This window comes from Carcharhinus amblyrhynchos, chromosome 35 (genome assembly GCF_965287045.1).
Source record: "Carcharhinus amblyrhynchos chromosome 35, sCarAmb.v2.hapA, whole genome shotgun sequence".
In the NCBI taxonomy this organism is placed as follows: domain Eukaryota; kingdom Metazoa; phylum Chordata; class Chondrichthyes; order Carcharhiniformes; family Carcharhinidae; genus Carcharhinus; species Carcharhinus amblyrhynchos.
The window spans coordinates 12,516,392-12,539,933 of record NC_137358.1 but is presented as its reverse complement, the minus strand read 5'-3'; the positions used below and the strand labels follow the sequence as shown (position 1 = coordinate 12,539,933).

The following is a 23,542-nucleotide window of genomic DNA, read 5'->3' as shown; positions in this document are numbered from 1 at the left end:
AATGTCCTTTAGGGAAGGAAATCTGCTGTCCTTACCTTGGTTATAGATACATCAGATGGCAGGAAAATCAAAGAACAAAAACAGCCTGGGAAACAGGCCCTTCGGCCCAACAAGCCCATGCTGCCATTCAATTAAATCAATTTAAGTCTTCACTCAGAACATGAACTAGGCATTTGGCAGCGATCAAGAGTTAGAGATCTAGTAATTTGGAAGAGATCACATAAGACTATCTGTTATTTTAATTCATTTGTGGGACATGGGCGTCGCTGGCCGGATAGCATTTATTGCCCATTCTTAGTTGCCCTTAGAAGGCAGTTGAGAGTCGACCACATTCCTGAGCTCTGAAGTCTGTAGGCCAGACCAGGTAAGGACGGCAGATTTCCTTCCCTAAAGAACAATAGTGAACCAAATGGGTTTTCCCAACAATTGACAGTGGTTTCTTGATCATCAGTAGATTCTTAATGCCAGATTTTTTTTTTATTGAATTCAAATTGCACCTTCTGCCATGGTGGAATTTGAACCCAGGTCCCCAGAACATCAGCTGAGTTTCTGGATTAATATCTAGCGATTAATACCACTAGGTTATCATCTCCCCCAATAATAATGGCAATAACCAGACAAGAGCAAAAGAAATAGGAGCAAGCCCCTTGAGCCTGCTCCACTCTTGAACAAGTTCAGGTTGATCTGATTTGGTCTTGATTCCACTTCTGTTTTCATGACTCTTGACTCCCTTATAGTTCAAGAATCTGTCTGTCTCAGCCTTTAATATGCTTGATGACATGGCCTTCACAGCTGTCTGGATTAGAGAATTCCAGATCTCTATCTCCTGAGAAGAAATTCTTCCTAATCTCTGTCTGAACTGGATGACCCCTTTAATTCTAAAACCATGTCCCCTAGACCTAAACTGCACCATGAGGTAAAACATCATCTCAGCACCTACATTGTCAAGTCCCCTCAATCTTCTTTCAATAAGATCACCTCATTCTTCAGTAATCCAATGAGTATAGGCCTAATCTTTCCTTATGAGAACCATATTCAGCCCAGGAATCGACCAAGTTCCTTTGAGTTCCGTCCATTGCAAGTTTATCCCTCCTTAAATTTGGATACCATAACTACTCAGTGCCCGAGGTGTGGTCTCACTAATGCTGTACAATTGTGGCAGAATTTTCCTGTCCTATACTCCACACAGTTGCAAGAAAGGCCAACATCTCATTTGTCTTCCCAATTGCTGTTACCATGTATGCTAACTTTTTGTATTTCATGTAAGGGGGTACCCAGATCTCCCTGTCCTACCACAATCTGTAGTCTCTTCCCATTTAAATAATACTCTGTGTTACTATTCTTCCTGTCAAAGTCGATAACCTCATATTTTCCTACATTATATTCTTACCTGCCAAACTTTTGCCCATTCACCTAATCTCTGTGTGCCCTTGCTCTCCCACTTATCATTGTATCATCAGCAAATTTAGCTCCAACACACTTGATCTCTTCGTCCAAGTCATTGATATAGGTTGTAAGCGGGTCCCAGCACTGATCCTTGTAGCACTCCAGTTTTCCCATCTGAAAATTTATCCCAACACTTCTTTATGTCAGTTAGTTAATATGGCAGCATGGTGGTGCACCAGTTAGCACTGCTGCTTCACATCAATTCTGGGCTTGGGTCACTGTCTGTGTGGAGTCTGCACATTCTCCCTGTGTCTGCATGGGTTTCTTCCAGGTGCTCCATCCCTGGGATGCTTCTAATGTATTCTACCATGAGGACAGAACATGTTTTCTCCCCTTTTATTTCCTTTTAGTCATCCTTTGAGAAAACGTTAGAAACCAACTATCTTTTGGCCCACAATTGATCATCATAGCATCTTTCAATTTTATACCATTCTTAACTTCCTTCATTAGCCACAGATGGTTCATTCGTTTAGAGTTTTTCCTCGATAAAATATATCTGATAATTACAACAGGTTCCTTAAATATCTGCCAGTGCTTATGTGTCATTTTACTTTTGATCTATTTTTGCCATTTACATCAGCCATCTCCTTATACTTTTGTAATGTCTTTATTTAAGATTCAAGTTCCTTCCCCCAAAATGAATGTGAAATTTAATCATATGGGCAAATTTGGTATTGAGAAGGTTCATCTTCCGCAGTCTCCATTACCAACATGGCAAGTAACAGTGAAATATAGAGCAAACATTATGGGATTATCCCCTGTGCCATCTGAATACCCTGCATAAACTGAAAAACCTTTTTTTTAAGTCCATCCTTGATGTTACAAAGCCAATACACAAAATGGAGTGGGCAAATCTATTCCTTGCTTGCTCCAAAAACCAAATTCAAAATCCAATTGAATCCAATTCATGGCCCCTATAAAGGAGACAAACAAGATCCAAGCTGACAAAGGCATTGCACCCCATCTTGGGCTTGATCTGATGCTAAAAGGCAGAGAAATGTGACTCTCTTGAAGTTCGGGTTTCAGATGTCACCTGGCTTCGAACAATGGATGATTTCCTGACCATTAAGGTCATTAATAAGCAGTTAAGCAAATTAAATTGTTAACATTTGTTAGAGGACAATAAACCCAGAAAATACATATAACATTCCAAAGTTACTATCATGTTTTGGAATTTCTTTGACTGCTTTGCAACAGGAAGGATTAGAAGTTGCTTATAAATGATTTGATTTATTATCATGTATTGGGACGCAGTGAAAAGTATTGTTTCTTGTATGCAAAACACACCGTTCGTGGAGTACATAGGGGAAAAAGAAAAGAAAGGGTGCAGAATATTGTGTTGTAGAGGGTGTAGAGAAAGATCAGTTTATTGCAATTGATCCATTCAAAAATCTGATGACAGCAGGGAAGAAACTGTCCTTGAGTTGTTTGGTATGTGACTTCAGACCTTTTTTCGATGGCAGAAGGAATGTCTGGAGTGTATGTGATCCTTGATTATGCTGGCTATTTTTCTGAGGCAGTGGGAAGTGTAGACAGAGTCAATGGGTGGGAGTCTGGTTTGCATGATGGACTGGGCTATGTTCACGATCCTTTGTAGTTTCTTGCAATCTTGGCTAGAACAGGAATCATGCCAAGCTGTAATACATCTGAAAAAGGATGCTTTCTATAGTGCAACTGTAAAAATTGGTAGCAGTCATAATGGACATGCTGAATTTCCTTTGCTCCTGAGAAAGTAGAGGCGTTGGTGAAGCAAAATGTACGCACACAATTTAAAAATGGCACTTGGTGGTAGGGTGAGTATTGAGATTATGATTATCTGATGTTGTACCACACTCTGTACATGCATCATCCTCGTGCTTGCTGAGCAATATTTGCAGCTGGTCTGGCAATGTCTCAATTTTAAAATTTTCATCCTGGTTTTTCCAACCTGGCCTGATATTGCCCCGCCATTGGACCAGGTTCAAAAGATAGAGAAAATCGATTTCTGCTAGATGCAGAGTCAAGGATTAAGGAGCAAAGTCAAAAAAAAGGCAACACACTATCCAGGAAATAAAATTAGGAAACCGTGCACGCAAAATGTGGTAGCAGTTTGGAACGTTGATCCACAAATGGCAACTGATGTCCAATTAACTGTTAAATTTAGATCTGGCGTTGATACTTTTTGTAAAACCAGGAGGGCCATGGGACAAAGGAAGTTAGGTCACAGATCAACCATGATCTTGTTGACTAGCAGAATAAGTTAGGAGGGTTTATCCTAGTTCTATATTCTGAGGTAGCCATGATGTGGAGTTGCCAGTGTTGGATTGGGGTAAGCACAGTAAGTAGTCTCACAACATCAGGTTAAAGTCCAACAGGTTTATTTGGTAGCATGAGCTTTTGGAGCATTGCCTCTTTAATGAAGGGGCAGCACTCTGAAAGCTCATGCTACTACATAAACCTGTTGGACTTCAACCTGGTATTGTGAGACTCCTTACTGTATATTCTGAGGTTTGGCATATATTGGAATGTTGGTTCTGGTCTTTGATTTCTATCTCTATTCTTACAATGTTATCCTATTAGAGACCATTAAGAGTAAATAATCTTCAAAAAATTTATCACAACATTAGAAGCATAGAAAACAGGAGTAGCTATTTGGCCCCTCAGTGTGCTCTGCCATTTAGTATCATGACTGATTCTCTATCTCAATGTCATACTTTCACTCTCCCCTATGCCCTTGACGCCTTTAGTGTCTGGAAAAGTATCTATTTCAGCGGTTCCCAACCATTTCCTTTGTGCAGGCCACTAGATCGTCATCAACAGCTTCTACAGACCACAACATACGCAAGTTGTTATGAGCAGGTTTTTTTTTAAACAAAGCTATGGCTGAGAGGAGTCAAACTTGTATATAAATGGGTATTAAAAACACAGCAATTTCTAACAGTTTATGATACACTTGGGTTCAACTCCCAGCTTGTCTGTGTGAAGTCAACACATTCTCCTCACGTCTGTGCAGGTTTCCTTTGGGTGCTCCAGTTTCCTCCCAGTCTGAAAGACATGCTGGTTTAGGTGCATTTGGCTGTGCTAAATTCTGCCTGCTCAGGTAGAGTGTGGCAACTAGGGGATTTTTAGTGATTTTGTTGCAGTGTTAATGTAAGCCCACTTGTGCCACTGATAAATAAAGCTTTAATCTTTTTTGATAAGTTTAAGGAATGCAGGAGCCAAAAAAATATGCAGCACCAGTTTTGCATTTTCATTCAGTTTTTCTCATTTTACACTTCCAATAATGTGCGGAATTTGTTCACTCTGAAAGCTTTCCATAAATTTTTCTTTCAAATCACAATTATTACCTATAGTTGCAGTTACTGCCTTTTAACTTAAATAAATGTAAAGGGAATCGTTTTAAAGCTGCTTTGTAACTAGTTTTTAAAATCTCAAAATATACTGAACCCATGATAACAGCCCAACTGAAGAACAGGAATTCATCCAAGACTACTTATAATAACCCACTGACCTTAGCCAGAATTTAGATGACACAGGAATTTTCCATTATTCACACCTGGAGATCTCATTATATAATCAGTATTTTGAAACTAACCTCCAGGTCTTACGCCACAGTAAATAGCATCTCTACCTCTGGGCTGGACGCTCCACACTAATGTCGCCATCCCAGAACATGAGGGCCATGGGAGCTGCATTTGTAGCTTGGCCAAACAGGTTGATTATCAACTGATGAATCCTCCCAATACTCCTGATGTAGGGTGGAAAAAGCAAGACTATTTGCTGGTCAGCCATACCCTACAAACCACTGTAGTGCTTGGCCATGGGTAATCATGGATCAATCCAATTGAGAGCCATGGTCACCAATGGCACCTGGGGCACAATACCCAAAGGAGGAATTATCCTCCACTTACTGCATTGTGCTGGAGAAATAACACTGCTTTAAATGGGAGTCAGGAGTTCTGTTTGTTGTAGTTCATTGCCATGTGTTGACTTTTGCACATTTACTAAATAAGACTTTGCTTGATGTCAATGGTGTTTGTCATAAATTGTACCCTAAGGGCTCCTGCTTCCAATTAATTGGCTGTCAATACTCAATTAGTTGACTTAACTCATGCTGTTCAGGTTTGTGACTGTTCCTTAAAAATAAATCCAAGCAATCAAATGGTCTGATACAACCAATTTCACCAAAACACTCACTTAACTCAGTTTCTTAACACTTTATTTCATACTTAGATTTCACATTAAAACCTAGATACAGTTACAATGTTGAACATTTGAGATCAATATTTGCAAATTTTAAACATGAATGGCAGTGATTCTGAAATTGCAGTTTGCTATATTAAACCACTGCCACCTGTAATAAAATCAATACTTAAAAACAATCAATTTCTGCCTTAATAGTCATCGTAAATGTCTTCATTGTGTTGAAGATGTCATGCTTGTAGATTGGGCAGCAAATCGAGTATCCTTTATCTGGAAATCCAAAAACTGAACACATCCAAAAACTGCACTTTGAATCTCAATGACCTTTAGTTCTGATGAGTCCCTGACCTAAGCAATCACCAACCCCACCCACCCTTCACATAGGAAGGCCCTGACACAAACTTCACTGAACACATCCACTCTTTTCAGAAAGTCTAATCATTTACCTGCACATGCTGTGAACCAGTAGAACTGGAGGAACTATTCAAGATTGCCACCCAGCAGAGGACATTGACACTCTCCTGCAAACAGGGTCAAGGATGATGCCATGATTGGGAGCTTATTACAGGTACCCTGTACTTATTAGTCAGTTATGCATCCTTTGATTTACTTTAGACTGTAGCTAGCCTCGGTTTAGGCTACTGTAATTACAAGTAGGTCTAATCCTACAGGTGGTACCCAATTCCTGATCGGCCCTGAGGATTTCAGATAACAGATACTTGACCTTCACAGAGAGTTCACTTCAGGAGGTAACAAAGTTCCCAACAGGGCTAACACTTACTGCCTTGTGGTTCTTGAATTCAAAGCTTGCTTCCATAAAGATTTTATCAACAGTTTTATTATAGCAAAAATGAGGATCGTGTTACCAAAACAAAGATCAGGAGCAAGTTGAGAAGACAAAATGTCACAAACGCAGTACTACAAAAATCAGTAATTTCTACATTTCACATACTTTTTTTTACATGAATTCCTGTAGAATTGAACCAATGGCAGTAGGTGGAGTCTGTTCAGCTACCTATTGTCTAATTTGTGTATTTGTAGGCTGAGTGTAGTGAAGCTCGAGAGAAGATCAGCAACTTCATCAACCTGGGGGGGGGGGGGGGCGAAACAGGAAAACATTAAAAACTAATCACTAAATGTTTCTCAGACATAGAATCAGCAAAGTGCAGAATCATAGAGGCTTACAGCACGGAAACAGGCCCTTTGGCCTGACGTGTCCATGTCGCCTTTTTTTGAAACCCCCAAGCTAATCCCAATTGCCTGCATTTGGCTGACATCTGTCTATACCCATCGTACCCATATAACTATCTAAATGCTTTCTAAAAGACAAAGTTATACCCACCTCTACTACCACCTCTGGCAGCTTGTTCCAGATACTCACCACCCTCTGTGTGAAAAAAATTGCCCCTCTGGACACTTTTGCATCTCTCCCCTCCCACCTATGCCCTCAAGTTACACTCCCCTACCTTTGGGAAAAGATATTGACTATCTAGCTGATCGGTGCTCCTCATTATTTTATAGACCGCTATAAGATCACCCTTCAGCCTCTTACTCTCCAAAGAAGAAAGTCCCAGTCTGTCCTGCCTCTCCTTATAATTCAAACCATCAAGTCCTGATAGCATCCTGGTAAATCTTTTCTGCACTCTTTCTAGTTTAATAATATCCTTTTTATAATAGGGTGACCTTACCAATGAGTTGTACAACTTCAACAAGATGTCCCAACCCCTGTATTCAATATTCTGACCAATGCCGAATGCCTTCTTCACCACTTGTCCACCTGTGACTCCACTTTCAAGGAGCTATGAACATGTACCCCTAGATCTCTCTGTTCTGTAACTCTCTCCAACACCCTACCATTTACTGACTAAGTCCTGCCCTGGTTCAATCTAACAAAATGCATTTGACTAAATTAAACTCCATCTGCCATTCGTCAGCCCACTGGCTCAATTGATCAAGATCCCGCTGCAACTGGAGATAACCTTCCCCACTGTCCACTATGCTACCAATCTTGGTGTCATTTGCAAACTTACTAACCACACCCCTATATTCTCATCCAAATTATTAATATAAATGACAGCCAATTAGCAGAAAGATATTAGAGGACATTATCCACTGGATAAAGTGGTCTTCTACATTGATATTAAAATTTGACAGTGTCGATTGTCCCATTGAATGACAGTTCAGTTGTCTGTTTTCTTGTTTCAAAGCTTGAAAAGATGGCTGAGCATTTTTAATGACTTCAAAAGACTTAACATGTTCAGCTGTTGAAGTATTGTTGACACAGTTAGAAATGAAATCTGATTATGAATGCTTGGGAAACTCCACAAACGGATTCAGGTCAATTGGGGTTTTTGATTACAGCTATCAAGGAGACCAAGTTTGTTTAGCTCGAGAGTTTTCTGACCACTTAATAGGGTTTTGTTTTAAGAAAGTGGGCCGGGATTCTCCCAAAAAAATCCTGAATCCTCACTCCTAGCTGGGGGCATGCGGAAAGAGGTGCTACTGGGCCCAGAGACTTCAGTCCCAGGCCCAGGCCCAGGCCCACTCATGAAAATGAAGATTTCCATATGGTAATCAGCTTGGCACAGAACTCATGGCACTGGAACTGATGTCCAGCAGGAAGCCCACAAAACTACCTCCATTGATGCTTCCTAGCTCACCGCTACTTCAGCTGGGAGAATTACCCCTGTGGTTTTTGGATGGCTTTGTTTTGCACGACAGTTTAGATCATCTCAAAGATCGTCCAATGCTGTTACAGGGTTCAATACCGAGTGGATACTGCACAAGTGGGTATGGGGCCTCACACTCACACTGCATAACTGGATTGCTGTCCCAGCTGGTGGATACAGGCCTTCCAACCTGTCACTATGCTGCACATGATGCTTTCTCCACAAGAAATAAAATCTGTGTGTTTTCAGGCAGGCTGCCCTTGTGAGTGTGTTCCTAAATAATTCCTTTCTTCCTGTTTCTTGGCCTTACCTGTTCTTTCGTGCTAGTCATCTGAAGTTTTGTACAAAGCTCATCCAGCTGCTCAGTCTCCTGATGGTTACCCAATCTTTCCAAGTATTCACGCAGCATCTGAATGATCTGAAAAGTAAATACGCATTGTTCAAATTACTTAGACTTGACATTATAAATGTAGCACTTGTGGCCTTCTGTAGGATATAACATTAAAGCAGTGGCCAGCCAGTTACTCTTGAAACACTTCCATTAGACACAAGGCACAAAATGTACATCAAATAGGAAAGGAAATCTGCTGTCTTTACCTGGTCTGGCCAACATGTGACTCCAGAGCCTCAGCAATGTGGTTGACTCTAGAGCCTCAGCAATGTGGTTGACTCTCAACTGCCCTTGAGCAACTAGGGATGGGCAACAAATGCTGGCCAGCCAGTGACGCCCATGTCCCATAAGCGAATAAAATTGTCAACACTAGTTAAATCATTATATTCATACAGAACTTTTGACTCCCAACAGTAGTTAAAACCAGTTTGGTTGGTAAATGAGCAAAGGATAAGAAATTTTCCCAGGTAAAATTAGTCAGGACTCATTTCTAGCCTGGGACTCCTGTTGGAAAGCGCATGGATAAAGGAAGGGCAGGACTGGCAGCTAAATATTCCTGGGTATAAGTGTTTTAGGCACGACAGAGGAGGGTCGAAAAGAGGAGGGGGAGTGGCGCTGTTAGTTAGGGAGCACATCACAGTGGTGCAGAGGGAGGATAATATAGAGGGGTTAGGAATTGTGGGTGGAGTTGAGGAATAGGAAGGGAGCAATTACTATGCTAGGGGTGTACTACAGACCGCCTGACAGCCCGCGGGCAGTGGAAGAGGGTATATATAGAGACATTTTGGATAAGTGTAGGAAGAACAGGGTTGTTGTAGTGGGGGATTTTAATCTCCCTGGGGTGGATTGGAAGGTGCCTAGAGCCAGGGGTTCAGATGGAGAGGAATTCGTAAGATGTGTATTGGAAGGGTCCTTGGAGCAGTATGTAGATAGCCTGACTGGAGAGGGGGCGATACTGGATTTAGTTCTGGGCAATGAGCCGGGTCAGGTGGTTGAGGTTGCAGTAGGTGAACATGTGGCTAATAGTGACCACAACTCTGTCTACTTTAGGATACTAATGGAAAAAGATGAGTGCTGTCCTAAGGGGAGGGTGCTAAATCGGGGGAAGGCTAGATACAGCCGGATTAGGCAGGAGCTTAGGGATACAGACTGGGATAGGCTGTTGGAGGGCAAGTCCACATTAGGCATGTGGGAGTCTTTCAAGGGAAAACTGAAATGGTTGCAGGAAAGACATGTGCTGGTTAAGAGGAAGGATGGGAAAGGTAGGATTAGAGAGTTGTGGATTACTAGAGATATTGAGGACTTGGTCAGGAAGAAACGAGAGGCGTATGTTAGGTCTAAGGAACTGGGAACGGAGAGAGCATTGGAGGAATACAGAGAGAATAGGAGGGATCTCAAAAGGGGAGGTAGGAGGGCAAAAAGGGGGCATGAAATGGCTTTGGCAGGCAAGATTAAGGAAAATCCAAAGGCATTTTACTCCTATGTCAGGAACAAAAGGGTGGCTAGAGGAAAAATCGGTCCTCTCAGGGACAGAGGAGGGGAATTGTGCTTAGTCCGAGGGAATGGGGGATGAATACTTTGCGTCGGTATTCACAAAGGAGAGGGACTTGACGTCTGGTACAGTCTTCGAGGGAGCGGTAGACCAATTGAAGGAACTATCCATTACGAGGGAAGAAGTGTTAGGGCTTTTAGGTAGCATTAAAACTGATAAATCTCCGGGGCCCGATGGCATTTATCCTAGGCTGCTTAGGGAGGCGAGAGATGAAATTGCTGGGCCTCTGACACAAATCTTTGTCTCTTCTTTGGACACAGGTGAGGTCCCAGAGGATAGCGAACGTAGTACCGTTGTTTAAAAAGGGTAGGAGGGATAACCCGGGTAACTATAGGCCGATGAGTTTGACGTCAGTGGTAGGCAAGTTGATGGAGAGGATTCTTAGGGATAGGATGTATGAGCACTTAAGAGCGTTGCGATCTGATTAGGGATAAACAGCATAGCTTTGTAAAGGGGAAGTCTTGCCTTATGAATCTGGTAGAACTTTTTGAGGAGGTGACAAAAATGGTTGACTGAAGACGAGCCACTGATGTCGTCTATATGGATTTCAGTAAGGCGTTTGACAAAGTCCCTCATGGTAGGTTGGTTGAAAAGATTAAGGCTCATGGAATACAAGGCCAGGTATCTAGATGGGTTGAGAACTGGCTTGGTAAGAAGAGACGGAGAAGTAGTAGAAGCGTCCTTTTCTAGCTGGAGGTCTGTCACTAGCGGTGTGCCGCAAGGCTCAGTACTGGGACCTCTTTTTGTAGTATATATAAATGGCCTGGAAGAGGGAGTAAGTGGTGTGATCAGCAAATTTGCAGATGACACTAAGATGGCTGGACTGGCGGGCTGTGAGGAGCAGTGTCTGGCAATACAACGGGATATAGATAGGCCATATATCTGCCCAATATACCAATATTGGGCAGATATATGGCAAATGGAGTTTAATCCTGATAAATGTGAGGTGATGCATTTTGGCCGAAATAATGTAGGGGTGAGTTATATGATAAAGGGTAGACCTATAAACAGTATAGAAACGCAGCAGGACCTGGGGATGCAAGTGCACAATTCTTTGAAGGTGGCAGTTCAAGCGGAGAAGGCTGTGAAGAAAGCTTAAGGTATGTTAGCCTTTATAGGAAGGGGTATAGAGTATAAGAGCTGGAGTCTAATGTTGCAGTTGTATAGAACGTTGGTTCGGCCGCATTTGGAGTACCGTGTCCAGTTCTGGTCGCCTTACTACCGGAAAGATGTGGAGACCCTGGAGAGGGTGCAGAGGAGGTTTACCAGGATGCTGGCTGGTATGGAAGGACTGGGTTATGAGGAAAGATTGAGCAAATTCGGGCTGTTTTCCCTTGAAAGATGGCAACTGAGGGGAGATCTAATAGAAGTATATAAGATTATGAAGGGTATAAATAAACAGTGGTAAAGCTATTTCCTATGTTAGAAATGCACAGTATGAGGGGCCACGGGCTTAGGGTGAGGGGGGAGAGGTATAACACGGATATTAGAGGGAGGTTTTTCACACAGAGGGTAGTGAGGGTATGGAATGCTCTGCCAAGCAAGGTGGTGGACGCAGGCACGCTAGAGTTGTTTAAGAGTTACTTAGACAGGCACATGAGTGGATTGGAGATGGAAGGATATAGGAGATTGTTTTAAATAACGTTCACTAGCATTGGGACATCCCTGGTAATGTATGAGGATGTGAAATGATACTAACGTTTTTCTCTTTTAATTCACAGGTTTTAAACAGGTCCGCCTTGTTGTCCAACAAGGGGCATACACGCGATGGGTCGTACAAGGGCTGCTCTTGGATGTTCGAGAATAGCCTAGTACTTCATGTTGTTAGTGTACGCTTAAACTGGACTAGATGCTGGGCAAACGTCAGCTCAGTGACTATCACTGTTTGCTGTGCAGTCACATGGATTTGGGCCAGTGTCTGTGGGAGTTTGCGCATTCTCCCCGTGCTGGTGTGGGTTTTCTCCGGGTGCTCCGGTTTCCTCCCACACCCCAAAGATGTGCTATATGATTGGAGGTAATAAATTGTCCCTAAATTAGTTTCCCTCAATGTGGAATGCCATAATCATAGATAAGGGTCATGGGTGGAGGGAGGACTGGTAATGTTAAAATGGCGGCGCGGGCTCATTGGGCCGAAGGGCCTGTTTCCCGGGCTGTTTTTGTTCTTTGTAAGTGTGCAGTTGAAAAGGATGATTGCCATGCTGTTACCTCTGTAAGAGTGACCTACTTGGGTAAGGAATAACCGTATGGGAGCTGGAGAACAAAAGCAGAAGCATTGGGTGGTAGAGACACTATTTGAGAGAGAAAGAGATGAGTGCTGATGGAGACACAGGAGACAACAGGGATTTGCAGAAATACATACCCTCAAACATCAGCGTGAGGGTGGCATGCTTCCACAGTGGTTAGCACTGTTGCCTCACAGTGCCTGGGACCCGGCTTCAATTCTGGCCTCGGGTCACTGACTGTACAGACTTTGCATTCTTCCCGTGTCTGCGCGGGTTTTCTCCGGGTGCTCCAGTTTCCTCCCACAGTCCAAAGATGTGCGGGTTAGGTGGATTAGCTATGTGTCCCTAGTGTCAAGGGGATTAGCAGGGTAAATATGTGGGGTTATAAGAATAGGGCCTGGATGGGATTGTGGTCGGTGCAGACTTGAAGGATGAATGGCCTCCTTCTGTAATGTAGGGTTTCTATGATTCTATGGGAGATGAGTGAATGAAAGAAAGAGATGCATGTTTAGGAAGCAGAGGAGAGAGATTACAGATGAGGGAGAGGAATTTCGAGAAGGACTGAGATAGCAGCTGTGGAGATAAAAGGAGGCTGGGGTGAGAGAGAAAATAGGGGTTGGAGAGATGGATGGGCTGGGAGAGAATGACCAAAATGGCAGTCACGCAAGAGAATGTGCGAAAGAGGGAGAGTACAAAGATTGTAGTGTATAGGTGTTGGATTGGGACAGTGCTGCAGGAGACAGAAATAACAGAAGAAACATGTTCATAACGATATGTAATTGAAATAGGAGCAGGGGTTACACTTTAGCATGGAGGCTAAATTGCACCCAGTTTCGTCAGAACCTTCCTATCCCAGGTTAGCAATGGTTAGATTCCTCATGTGCAACACTGGACAGATCAAAGAGTTAAAGACATAAAGGTTTATGTGGAAGTCAATAATACAAATGGAGGATTTAACCTGGAGCAGACACTCACTGGCTAGTTGCTGGAAAACCTCTGCAGTGCAATAGAAACCCTGTCCTCACACTTTGTGCCTCACCTGTTTCACCTCTACGCGAAGGGCCTCCAGGCTCCGTGAATGTCCATCTTGTAGGATGTTGAGTTTAGAACGGGCAAGGTGGAGCGGAGTCCTTCCTGCTCGGTCCAGGGCATCCACTCTAGCACCTTAGGGGAACAAACAGGAAGTTTCCAGTTGGCCTTGCAGACAAATGGGGAATTTCTGACCTGCTGCTTCCAGGTGAGTCTTGGTGCCGCAGAGAATACAGCAGGTTAACTACTATTCACCACATGGGGGAAAATAAATATTTAGGATCCACTGCCCTTTAGCTAAAAGAAAAGTTTCACAGTTTATTAGCGTCACAAGTAGGATTAATTGCAAGGAAGTTACAGTGAAAATCCCCCAGTCGCCACACTCTGGTACCTGTTCAGATACACTGAGGGAGAATTTAGCACAATCAAGCCATCTAACCAGCATGTCTTTCGGACTGTGGAAGCTAGAACAGCCGGAAGAAACCCACGCAGACACGGGGAGAATGTGCAGACTCCACACAGACAGGGACCCAAGCCAGAAATTGAACCCGGGTCCCTGGCAGTGAGGCAGCAGTGCAAACCACCGTGCCCGCTCACGTTGCATTCTTCACTAACTCCAGCATTTCTAAAACGAAATGAGAGCTTGCACCATCCACAACCAGAAAAAAATCCTTTTACCTAATCAGTGAGTGGCACAGATGATAGATAAATATTTCATTCTGCTGATTAAGAATGAGAGAGGAGGGGGAAGGAATTTACAGGTGAGGTCTTAATTGCAAACTAAATAAAACTGGATCCAATGTGGAGAAAGCATTTGGATCTTCAAGACAGAGGCATGGAGTCTAAAACCTTTGGTCCAAGTTCATCACCAGACATCTTCAACAACTCCACATTCAAACCGCCCAATCAGGTTTCTGATCCTGGATATCTTTATTTTGTGACCCTCAGAATGTCCACTGGATGTGTTGGCTGTTGAAGTTAATGAATTTGTATACTGCCCCCGCCCAGTCTATAGACTCAAGTTATCAGTTCAAAGAGAATCACCCTCCCCACACTGCTCCAAGCTAATAGCAGGCACAGGTTGCTTAATGGAGTCAGAGCACAGAAGGACGCCATTCAGCCCAACATGCCAGGTATAGTGCGGTACTGGTCTCAGATTGCAATTCAGTCGCCTGCTTCTCTAATTAGCCAACAATAATATAATACAGGAAGACAGACTTACAAGTAGGACTACTTACAAGTAGACTTCCCTGAAATGAAAATTTATAACGCCGTGTGTGCAGTAAACTCATCACAAGCAGACACTAACAAGGTTAAACTATATACTCACCTCCTCTTAAGAGTGTAGTGATTACAGGTACATGGTTTGTACAGGCAGCTGTAAATAAGAAACAGAATCAGGTGCCTGATAACATGAATGCTTACAACAGAGAACCAAAGAACCAGGAACTCCCTAATGAACAAATGCTGCTGACAATCAAACCACTAGCCAAACTCCCAATTTCACAGTCTCAGCACAGATTATGAATGGAATTGACTGACAATGTCTTGGCTCAATATCATACTCAATTTTTGGGATGTAGGTGATGCCGTCAAAGCCAGCATTGACTGTAGATGGTAGCTCTATTCTTGAGCTACTGCAGTTTATGTAGTGAGAATGCTCTTTGATACAAAGTTCCAGGATTTCCATCTAGTGATAGTGAAGGAATGTCAATGTATGTTCAAGTCAGGATGGTGCATGAATCGGAGGTGGTTCCCATAAACAATGGTGGTTCTTTTAGATGATTCGGATGGCAGCTTTGGGCAGCAGTTAGATTCTCTTTTGTTGGAGATAGTCATTGCCTGGCACAGGTGTGGCACGAATGTTACTGGCCACTTTTCCAGGTCTTACTATATTTAGACATAAACTACTTCAGGAATCATGAATGATACTGAACATTCATCAGTGAACATCCCTACTTCTGACCTTATGATGGAAGGAAGGTCAATGAAGCAGCTGAAGATGGTTGGGCCATCTTCACCAGGCTTGTTTTTAGATATGCCTGCATATTCCTGACATGCCCTCGTGCACTGTTCAATGAACCAGAAAAGGGGTTTTGTGACAGCTGACTATAGTTTCATGATCATCGTCAGACTTTTTAATTCCAGATATTTTATTGAGTTTTTAAAATTCTATCACGATGGGATTTGAAGCCGGGGGGCGATTCTCCCAAAGTAATTCTAAGTGCTCAACTGGCAGGAAAACTGGTGTAAATCACGATTGTTTTTCCCGTAGGAGTTTAGACTCGAATCTCCCACACTGCAACCTCTGCATTGCACAATCGTGAATATCATTAAACTCTGGGGAGGGGTCATCATGCGGAGTTTAACAGTTCTGGAACTCTGCGCATGCACAGTGGCTCCAATCTGTCAGATTCCGTTTGCTGGCCAGCCTAGGACCCCCAAAGTGCTGTCCCTCCATCTCTCCCCCCCCACTGACCAATCGTGGCCCCCACAATCCTTCCTGACCTGCCCTACATCCCCCCCCCCCCCCCCCCGACTCCTGGAGCACCCCAATCTCCAGCCCACCCCTGCCCTTTGACAGTACAATAGTGTTGGGATCAAGCAACTAGATTAGTAATCCAGAGCTACTGACAGCAGCATTTACAACCAAAATCATACTCTCAAATTATTATGGAGCGATCTGAACTCGTATCCTCTGGGTTACTCGCCCAGTCACTTGATCATCTCATAATGATCAATTTGGCAAGTGGGAATAATATTTAGGTGTTAATAATTGTCAGTCAGGCTGTAAAATATGCAATTAAACCTCCGGTACGGATACAGCGAGGTAGCATTGCAGTGGGTACCATCGTTCAAGACTCAAAGCTCCATAAACCTGGAAGTACGCCTATTTGTGAGACTCGACACTTCAAAGTATATTTAAAATCCCAATTTTCAACAAAAAAACTTTTTTTTAAAAGCATCAAAACATCTTAAAAATCTAGAAATAGAAAATCTGCAGGTCCTCAGCAATGTTACTTTACAGCGTGGGTTCCCTGACCACTCAGAACATCAGCTGATTACCAGTTTCACAAATATTAAGGACTCATTTCTCTTACCCAAGTGCAATGGTGTATTTCCCAGTCCATCCCTCTGGTTAGGATCTGCTCCATGATCCAACAACAACTGTACTATAGCAAGAGGAGAAAATGGCCTGGTTAGTTTTCACTGCCAGTTTAAAACAAAGGCAGAGGGCAAGTTTTTACAGCCATGTTTGTCCAATGCTGGAAAATCCCACCCAAAATCAACAAATCTTTGCATGGTCTGTGTTCCACGCGTTACGATTCCCATGGTGGGCGGGATGGTAAAATTGCACCCAGAGTTCAAACTCAAAGCAAACAATTATTTTTACCTTCGTAACATCCCCAGCCACGACCCTGGTTAACTGCTGGCAGTAATTCTTCAGAGAGGGCACCATTTTTTGGGTGGCACAGTGGTTAGCACTGCTGCCTCACAGCGCCAGGGACTTGGGTTCAATTCCGGCCTCGGGTCACTGTCTGTGTGGAATTCGCCCGTTCTCTCCATGTCTGCCTGTTTCTTCCGGGTGCTCCGGTTTCCTCCCACAGTCCAAAGATTTGCAGGTTAGGTTGATTGGCCGTGCTAAATTAACCCTACTGTCAGGAGGATTAACGTGGTAAATATGAGAGGCTATGGGAATAGGGCGTGGGTGGGATTGTGGTCAGTGCACTCGATAGGCCGAATAGCCTCCCCCTGCACTACAGGGATTCTATGATCAGAGCTGGAGTTTTGCATTATTGTCACCAAGAAATAATTACCAAGAAACTCAGTGTTATTTTACAAAAAAAGTGTGCATCCGTGAGTGCATCACAAAACAGCTTTAATGATAACTGTGTGTGCAAACTGAGCTCAAACTTTCTTCTAATGATGGACAATGTGAAAGCAGAAAGGATGAGGCAATCATATATCAGAGTGAAGAGTGAATGGGGACAATACATACTTCGACTACGAAAAGGCTTTTGCACCCCACTCACCAATTGAACTGTTTCCATTACAGGAGGCAAAGTGAAGGGCAGTCCGGCCTTTGTCATCTGCTACACATGGTTCCGCACCACATTCAAGTAGCTGGCTCACTAAATAAAACAATGAAAAGTCACTTGTTACTAAAATCTAGCTCAGTGAAATCGCTGCCAAGAGCTCCAAACTCCTGTAGTCCCATCCCAGTCATTTAAGATTACAGTCAGTCGACAAGAACTCAAAAGCTCCATTAGCTCGAAGTTGCATGTGGAGAAAAATGTCCATTAGTGAATAAAAGTGCAAATACTCGGCCACCCAGAAGCCTTGGCTCTCACATTTAAGCTCGTTTGGTTTAGACTCCCGAGTCTGCCCCCATGGAGAAATATTGGCAAAGTTTTTTTTATTCACTTGTGGGATATGGGCATCGCTGCAGCACGTTATGATTCCCCATACAGACCAATAACTTAATTTGAACTGAGTTAATAGCTGAAAGGATACCAGGATTCATCATGTTAAGACTTTACTGTAACTGAAGTCTAAAAACACTTAACTAACCACAATAGGCAACTTTTATTTTAAACCACAGAACTGAAATTTCTCCTGTACAATTGTCCCAGAACTAGTTCAAAGCGATTCTTTGCTCCCAAGGGTTCACTTCTGTTCTTTTCCTTTCATAGCCTATTAAATTTTAACCTTTAGGATGGTCTTTCACCATGAGGGAAAGCATGTGACTGAAGGTGGAGGCGGCCTCAAATTTGTTACAAATGAGTAGAAAATGAGGAACATCTTAGTCTTTATTCCAGGTTGCCTGCAGGTCACTATCAAGTCTAAAGTTTCCTTATTAGTCACAAATAGACTTACATTAATACCTCAATGAAGTTGTTGTGAAAATCCCCTAGTTGCCATTCTCCAGCACCTGTTCAAGTACACAGAGAGAATTTAGCACGGCCAATGCAAAATGCCCCACTTATGCCCTCTCTTACTTCCCATGCATTATTTAATCCTCTAACCAATGCTAATATATTATCCTCAAACTGCATGAGCTCATCTCTTGCCTATGACCTTGTGTAGCACCATATTGAATGCCTTTTGGATAACCAGCACATCTTTCATTTCAAGGTCCAATCCGCAGATCATCTGCTCCATTGTCTCTGGATACGTATCATTTCCTTGCCCGTTACAACTGATTGGCGAAGCCTCTGCTACATTTCATGCATGTCTAACTCATGTAAATAACTGAGCACTCAGCAAAATCCACTAGCCCCAGCCTGCCAATGCGAAATGCCCCACTTGTGCCCACTCTTACTTCCCCTGCATTATTTAATCCTCTATCCGTGCTAATATATTAACCCCAAACTGCATGAGCTCAGCTCTTACCTATGACCTTGTGTTGCACCATACTGAATGCCTTTTGGATAACCAAGTGTGCCACTTCTCCTAGTCATGTCTTCAAAATAAAAAGTTGTTCTGGTACTTTTCTCTGCTGATATTAATTTCCTCACTCTTACTTGCCAATAGATTGGTCTCTATTTTTGGTGTGTAACTTGTGTCTTATACCGTGAAGGCAGACACAAAAGATTTGTTCAATGTCTCTGCTGCTTCCTCAATCCTCAGAATAATTTCACCTGTCATGGCTTCTAAAGGATCAATATTTACTTCAACTACTTGACAAGCTCTTACAATTTCTTTTGATATTCCTGACTAGTTTGCTCAGTCTATTTTTTTTCCCCTTTTTAATTAACTTTGCTGGCTTCCAAAACAGTTCCAATATTGCAACCTTCTAAGCCTCCTCTTCTAATTTAACACTGTCATTAGTAAGCCATCTCTCTCTTGCTGAGTTTCTCATTTTTCAATGGAATGCATTTTCAAATTAAAGGGATGGCAAGTTGAATAGAAGGCTGGAGTTGGAGGTTGCAGAGAATGGAGAGAAGGCTACGGAAGTTTAGTACCAAAATTAAGGTGAGATGTTAAGCTCATTTAACTGGGGAACAAGATAGCAACCAAGCAGACATGCTACAAGCAGCTGATGTTTTGATCACTGCGGTAAAGGATAGGAGGCTGGCCAGTATTTACGCTGGAAAATAAATCGACATATGGAAAATGAATAACTGAAATCAACAAAGTTCCCATCATTTGTTCTTAAATTAGTGATAAAGAGATTGGAAGTATACTCAATGGGGAATTGCAATCTCATCGCACAAAAAAGATGGCGCTGGAGCAAGGCTTCTTGCCAGCTGTCTCCAGCATACTCTCTAATTCTAAATTTGTGCCATTTCTGTATCTTTTGTATCGAAACGGGCTGCTTGTTTTCCTTTAGAATCGTAAAGTCCCTACGGTGCAGCAGGAGGCCATCCAGTCCATCAAGGCTGCACTGACAACAATCCCACCACAGGCCCCAGCTCAAAATCTCACATTTTTACCCCTGACACTAAGGGGAAATTTAGCGTGGCCAATCAAACTGACCTGCACATCTCTGGACTGTGGGAGGAAACCGGCGCACCCGGAGGAAACCCAGGCAGACACGGGGAGAATGTGCAAACTCCACACAGTTACCCAAGGTTCAGTAAGTAGTCTCACAACACCAGGTTAAATTCTATGTTCTCACCTCCTTTAAAATTCCTCTGATCTTTCTCAATACCCTAGCTCTGCACCCTTCTCCCCATGTACTCTATGATCGGTATGTTTTGTCTGCATAGCGCTCACGAAACAATACTTTATGCTGTATCCCAATATGTGGTGGCACACAGTGCCAGGGACCTGGACTCGATTCCCAGCTTGGGTCACTGTCTGTGTGGGGTTTGCACACTCTCCCCATATCTGCATGGGTTTTCTCCAGGTGTTCCAGTTTCCTCCCACACTCCAAAGATGTGCATGTTAGGTTGATGGGCCATTGCTAAATTGACCCCAGCATCAGGGGATTAGCAGGGTAAATATGTGAGTTTACAGGAATGGGGCCTGAGTGGGATTGTGGTCGGTGTAGACTTGATGAGCCGAATGGCCTTCTTCTGCACTGCAGTGATTCTATGGTTCTATGTGACAATTATAAATCAAATCAAATCTTTTCAGTCAGGCACAACAGGACATCAAAATACAAGAGGCAAAAAAAAGTGAAGACAGAAGGCCAAACTTACCAATCTCAACCTCATTTGCATTTGCAGCTTCTCGTAAACGCTTCTGAGCTGCAAAGTAAACAGAACTATTTGTAAAACATAAACTAAGGATGAACAGGAACAGCTCACCTAATCGGAAACAGTACATGAACATAGCTATTTATTTCTCCATACTTGGATTGACGCACACTGTTCCTGGTCAGTTTACTTAGTAACCAGTGAGGGTTCCAAAATGCAACTGTCTCCACCCCCACTCCCCCACACCCCACCAAATTCCTGGTAATCCAAAATCTGTTGCTTTCATGTTGTAGAGGTTACTGACAGAGACATATGTAAACAAGGTGGCTTTCACTTTCTGGGTAAACCTGCAATGCCCAACATTTTCATCACTTACTGTTCTCTGTAGGAAAAGCATTTCTTCTTAAAGTGGTATGCGTTGTTTAACTGCATATCCAACTAAGTGCCATTTCTCTATCTTTTGCAGAGAATTGGATTGTTTTAGAATCGTAGAATCCCTACACTGCAGCAGGAGGCCATTTCAGCCCATCGATCCTGCGCTGACAACAATCGCATCACAGGCCCCAACTGAGAACCTCACATTTTTACCCCTGACATGAAGGAGCAATTTAGCGTGGCCAATCAAACTGACCTGCACATCTTTGGACTGTGGGAAGAAATCAGAGTACCCAAAGAAAACCCACGCAGACACAGGGAGAATGTGCTAACTCCACACAGTTGCACAAGGCTCAGTAAGTAGTCTCACAACACTAGGTTAAAGTTTATTTGGTAGCACGAGCTTTCAGAGCTTTACCCCTTCATCGTGTGAGGGGCAACGCTCCGAAAGCTCATGATAGTGAATAAACCTGCCGGACTTTAATCTGGTGTTGTGAGACTACTTACTGTGCCTACCCCAGTCCAACACTGGCAACTTCACATCATGATACCCAAGGCCGGAATTGAACCTGGATCCCTGGCACTACTCTGCTTTAAAAAACAATTCATTAGTTGTGAGGTGTTTTCACATATCCCAAAGTCATGAAAATGATTATTTAAATGCAAAGAAATTTCCTTCCACACCACCAGCCACTATCAACTATCAACAACAGGGAGTCACCTGCTCCCAGGAGCTATATTCAGATGTTAAATCAAAGTCCCATCCACACTCTAGAATGGACCAAAAAAAATCCCAAGGCACTTCATGAAGATTTCCTCCTCTTCAAAATACTACCACTGGATCTTCTACACACATCCAATACAGTTGGACTGGGTTTAATATCTGATTCTCTAGATAGGATCTCTGGCAATGTGACATTCCGTCAGTGCTACACTCAAAGGCAACCTTGATTATGTGGTCAAGTCTCTGGAACGGGCTCAAATCAAAACCTCCTGACTCAGGAGTGAAAGTATAATCCACCAAGCAAAGCTTCATTTTCAAGAGAAGCAGTAGGCAATATGAGAAACACTGCGCAAAGCAAACATCCAGATTAACCCAATCCACCCAAACCAATTATACTCACCTGACAGGACTCAATCCAATCCCATACAATTGATCACCCAACGCATACACCCAACCCGAGGCCATCACCCCCCCACCCAAAGCGACCACCCCCCACCCAACACCACCCGAGGCGACCACCCCCCACCCAACGCCACCCGAGACGACCACCCCCCACCCAACGCCACCCGAGGCGACCACCCCCCCGCCACCCAACGCCACCCGAGGCGACCACCCCCCCGCCACCCAACGCCACCCGAGGCGACCACCCCCCCGCCACCCAACACCACCCGAGGCGACCACCCCCCCGCCACCCGAGGCGACCACCCCCCCGCCACCCGAGGCAACCACCCCCCCGCCACCCGAGGCGACCACCCCCCCGCCACCCAAGGCGACCATCCCCCCGCCACCCAACGCCACCCGAGGCGACCACCCCCCCGCCACCCAACGCCACCCGAGGCGACCACCCCCCCGCCACCCAACGCCACCCGAGGCGACCACCCCCCCGCCACCCGAGGCGACCACCCCCCCGCCCCCCAACACCACCCGAGGCGACCACCCCCCCGCCCCCCAACACCACCCGAGGCGACCACCCCCCCGCCACCCAACACAGTCACCCAATGCAATCTAATTATGCAGCCCACTCTCATCATTCCCCCCCCCCCCCCCCAAACCCATGCTATCCATTCTGTAACCCCTTCCCACGGCCACACTGACCATGGACCTCCTTGCCCAGGGGGCAAATCTTGCGGTGAACTTTGACCTGCCGCTTCAGCCGGTTGACGCCCATTTTGCCGGTCAGCTCCTGCTGGCGGCCGCTGGCGCCGATGCCCAGCCCCAGGCCGAAGCCGGCTCCCGCCTCGCCCTCCCGCAGCTGCTGCTGCTGCCACATGAAGTGCAGGTAGCCCAGGCTGTCGGGCCGCTCCCCGGCTCCCAGGCGGGGGCAGTCCGGGCTGAAGGCGGCCAGGCGGAAGGCCGCGGCCCCGCGCTCCGACACCGGGTACTCGCCCTCCGAGCTGGAGCGCTCCGACACGGTGTCGTCGTCCGAGGCGGCGGCCATGGAGCCGTCAGGCCTCTACCCTCGCATTGTTATTAATCTTTAAATTATTTGCCCCCTCCTCATCCCGGCCGCCATTTTCCTCTCCCTCGGCCTTTTCCCTTCAAAACAAATACGGGGCTGGAGCCTGGGTGATTGACCGGACGTCCCGCCAATCAGAACCGGTGCAGAGCAGGATGGTGTCATCCTTATCCAATCGGAATGCGCGCTGGCGCCTGGTGGGCGGGACCTGGGTGGGGTCCTCCCTCCTCTTGTAGGCGGCCAGGCTGATTGCCTGATGGCTGCTCCCCCTCCCTCCACTGCCAGGTGGGCATGTGGCTGGGGGTTGCCAACTGTCCAAGAATTGGCCTGGAGTCTCCAGGAATTGAAGCT

At 44.5% G+C, this 23,542-nt stretch overlaps 1 protein-coding gene across 1 annotated transcript; it reads right to left on the bottom strand.

The window, feature by feature from the left end:
• Positions 1-5,627: 5,627 nt before the first annotated feature.
• Positions 5,628-23,289, bottom strand: ankrd54 (ankyrin repeat domain 54). The gene is made up of 8 exons (XM_080217615.1): positions 22,831-23,289; positions 20,640-20,687; positions 17,526-17,624; positions 16,593-16,664; positions 14,822-14,869; positions 13,502-13,626; positions 8,608-8,715; positions 5,628-6,714 (listed from the first exon to the last, which is right to left on the bottom strand). Exons 1-8 carry the CDS (start codon positions 23,171-23,173, stop codon positions 6,640-6,642), a joined length of 918 nt encoding a protein of 305 aa, XP_080073741.1. The 5' UTR covers positions 23,174-23,289; the 3' UTR covers positions 5,628-6,639.
• Positions 23,290-23,542: the final 253 nt, after the last annotated feature.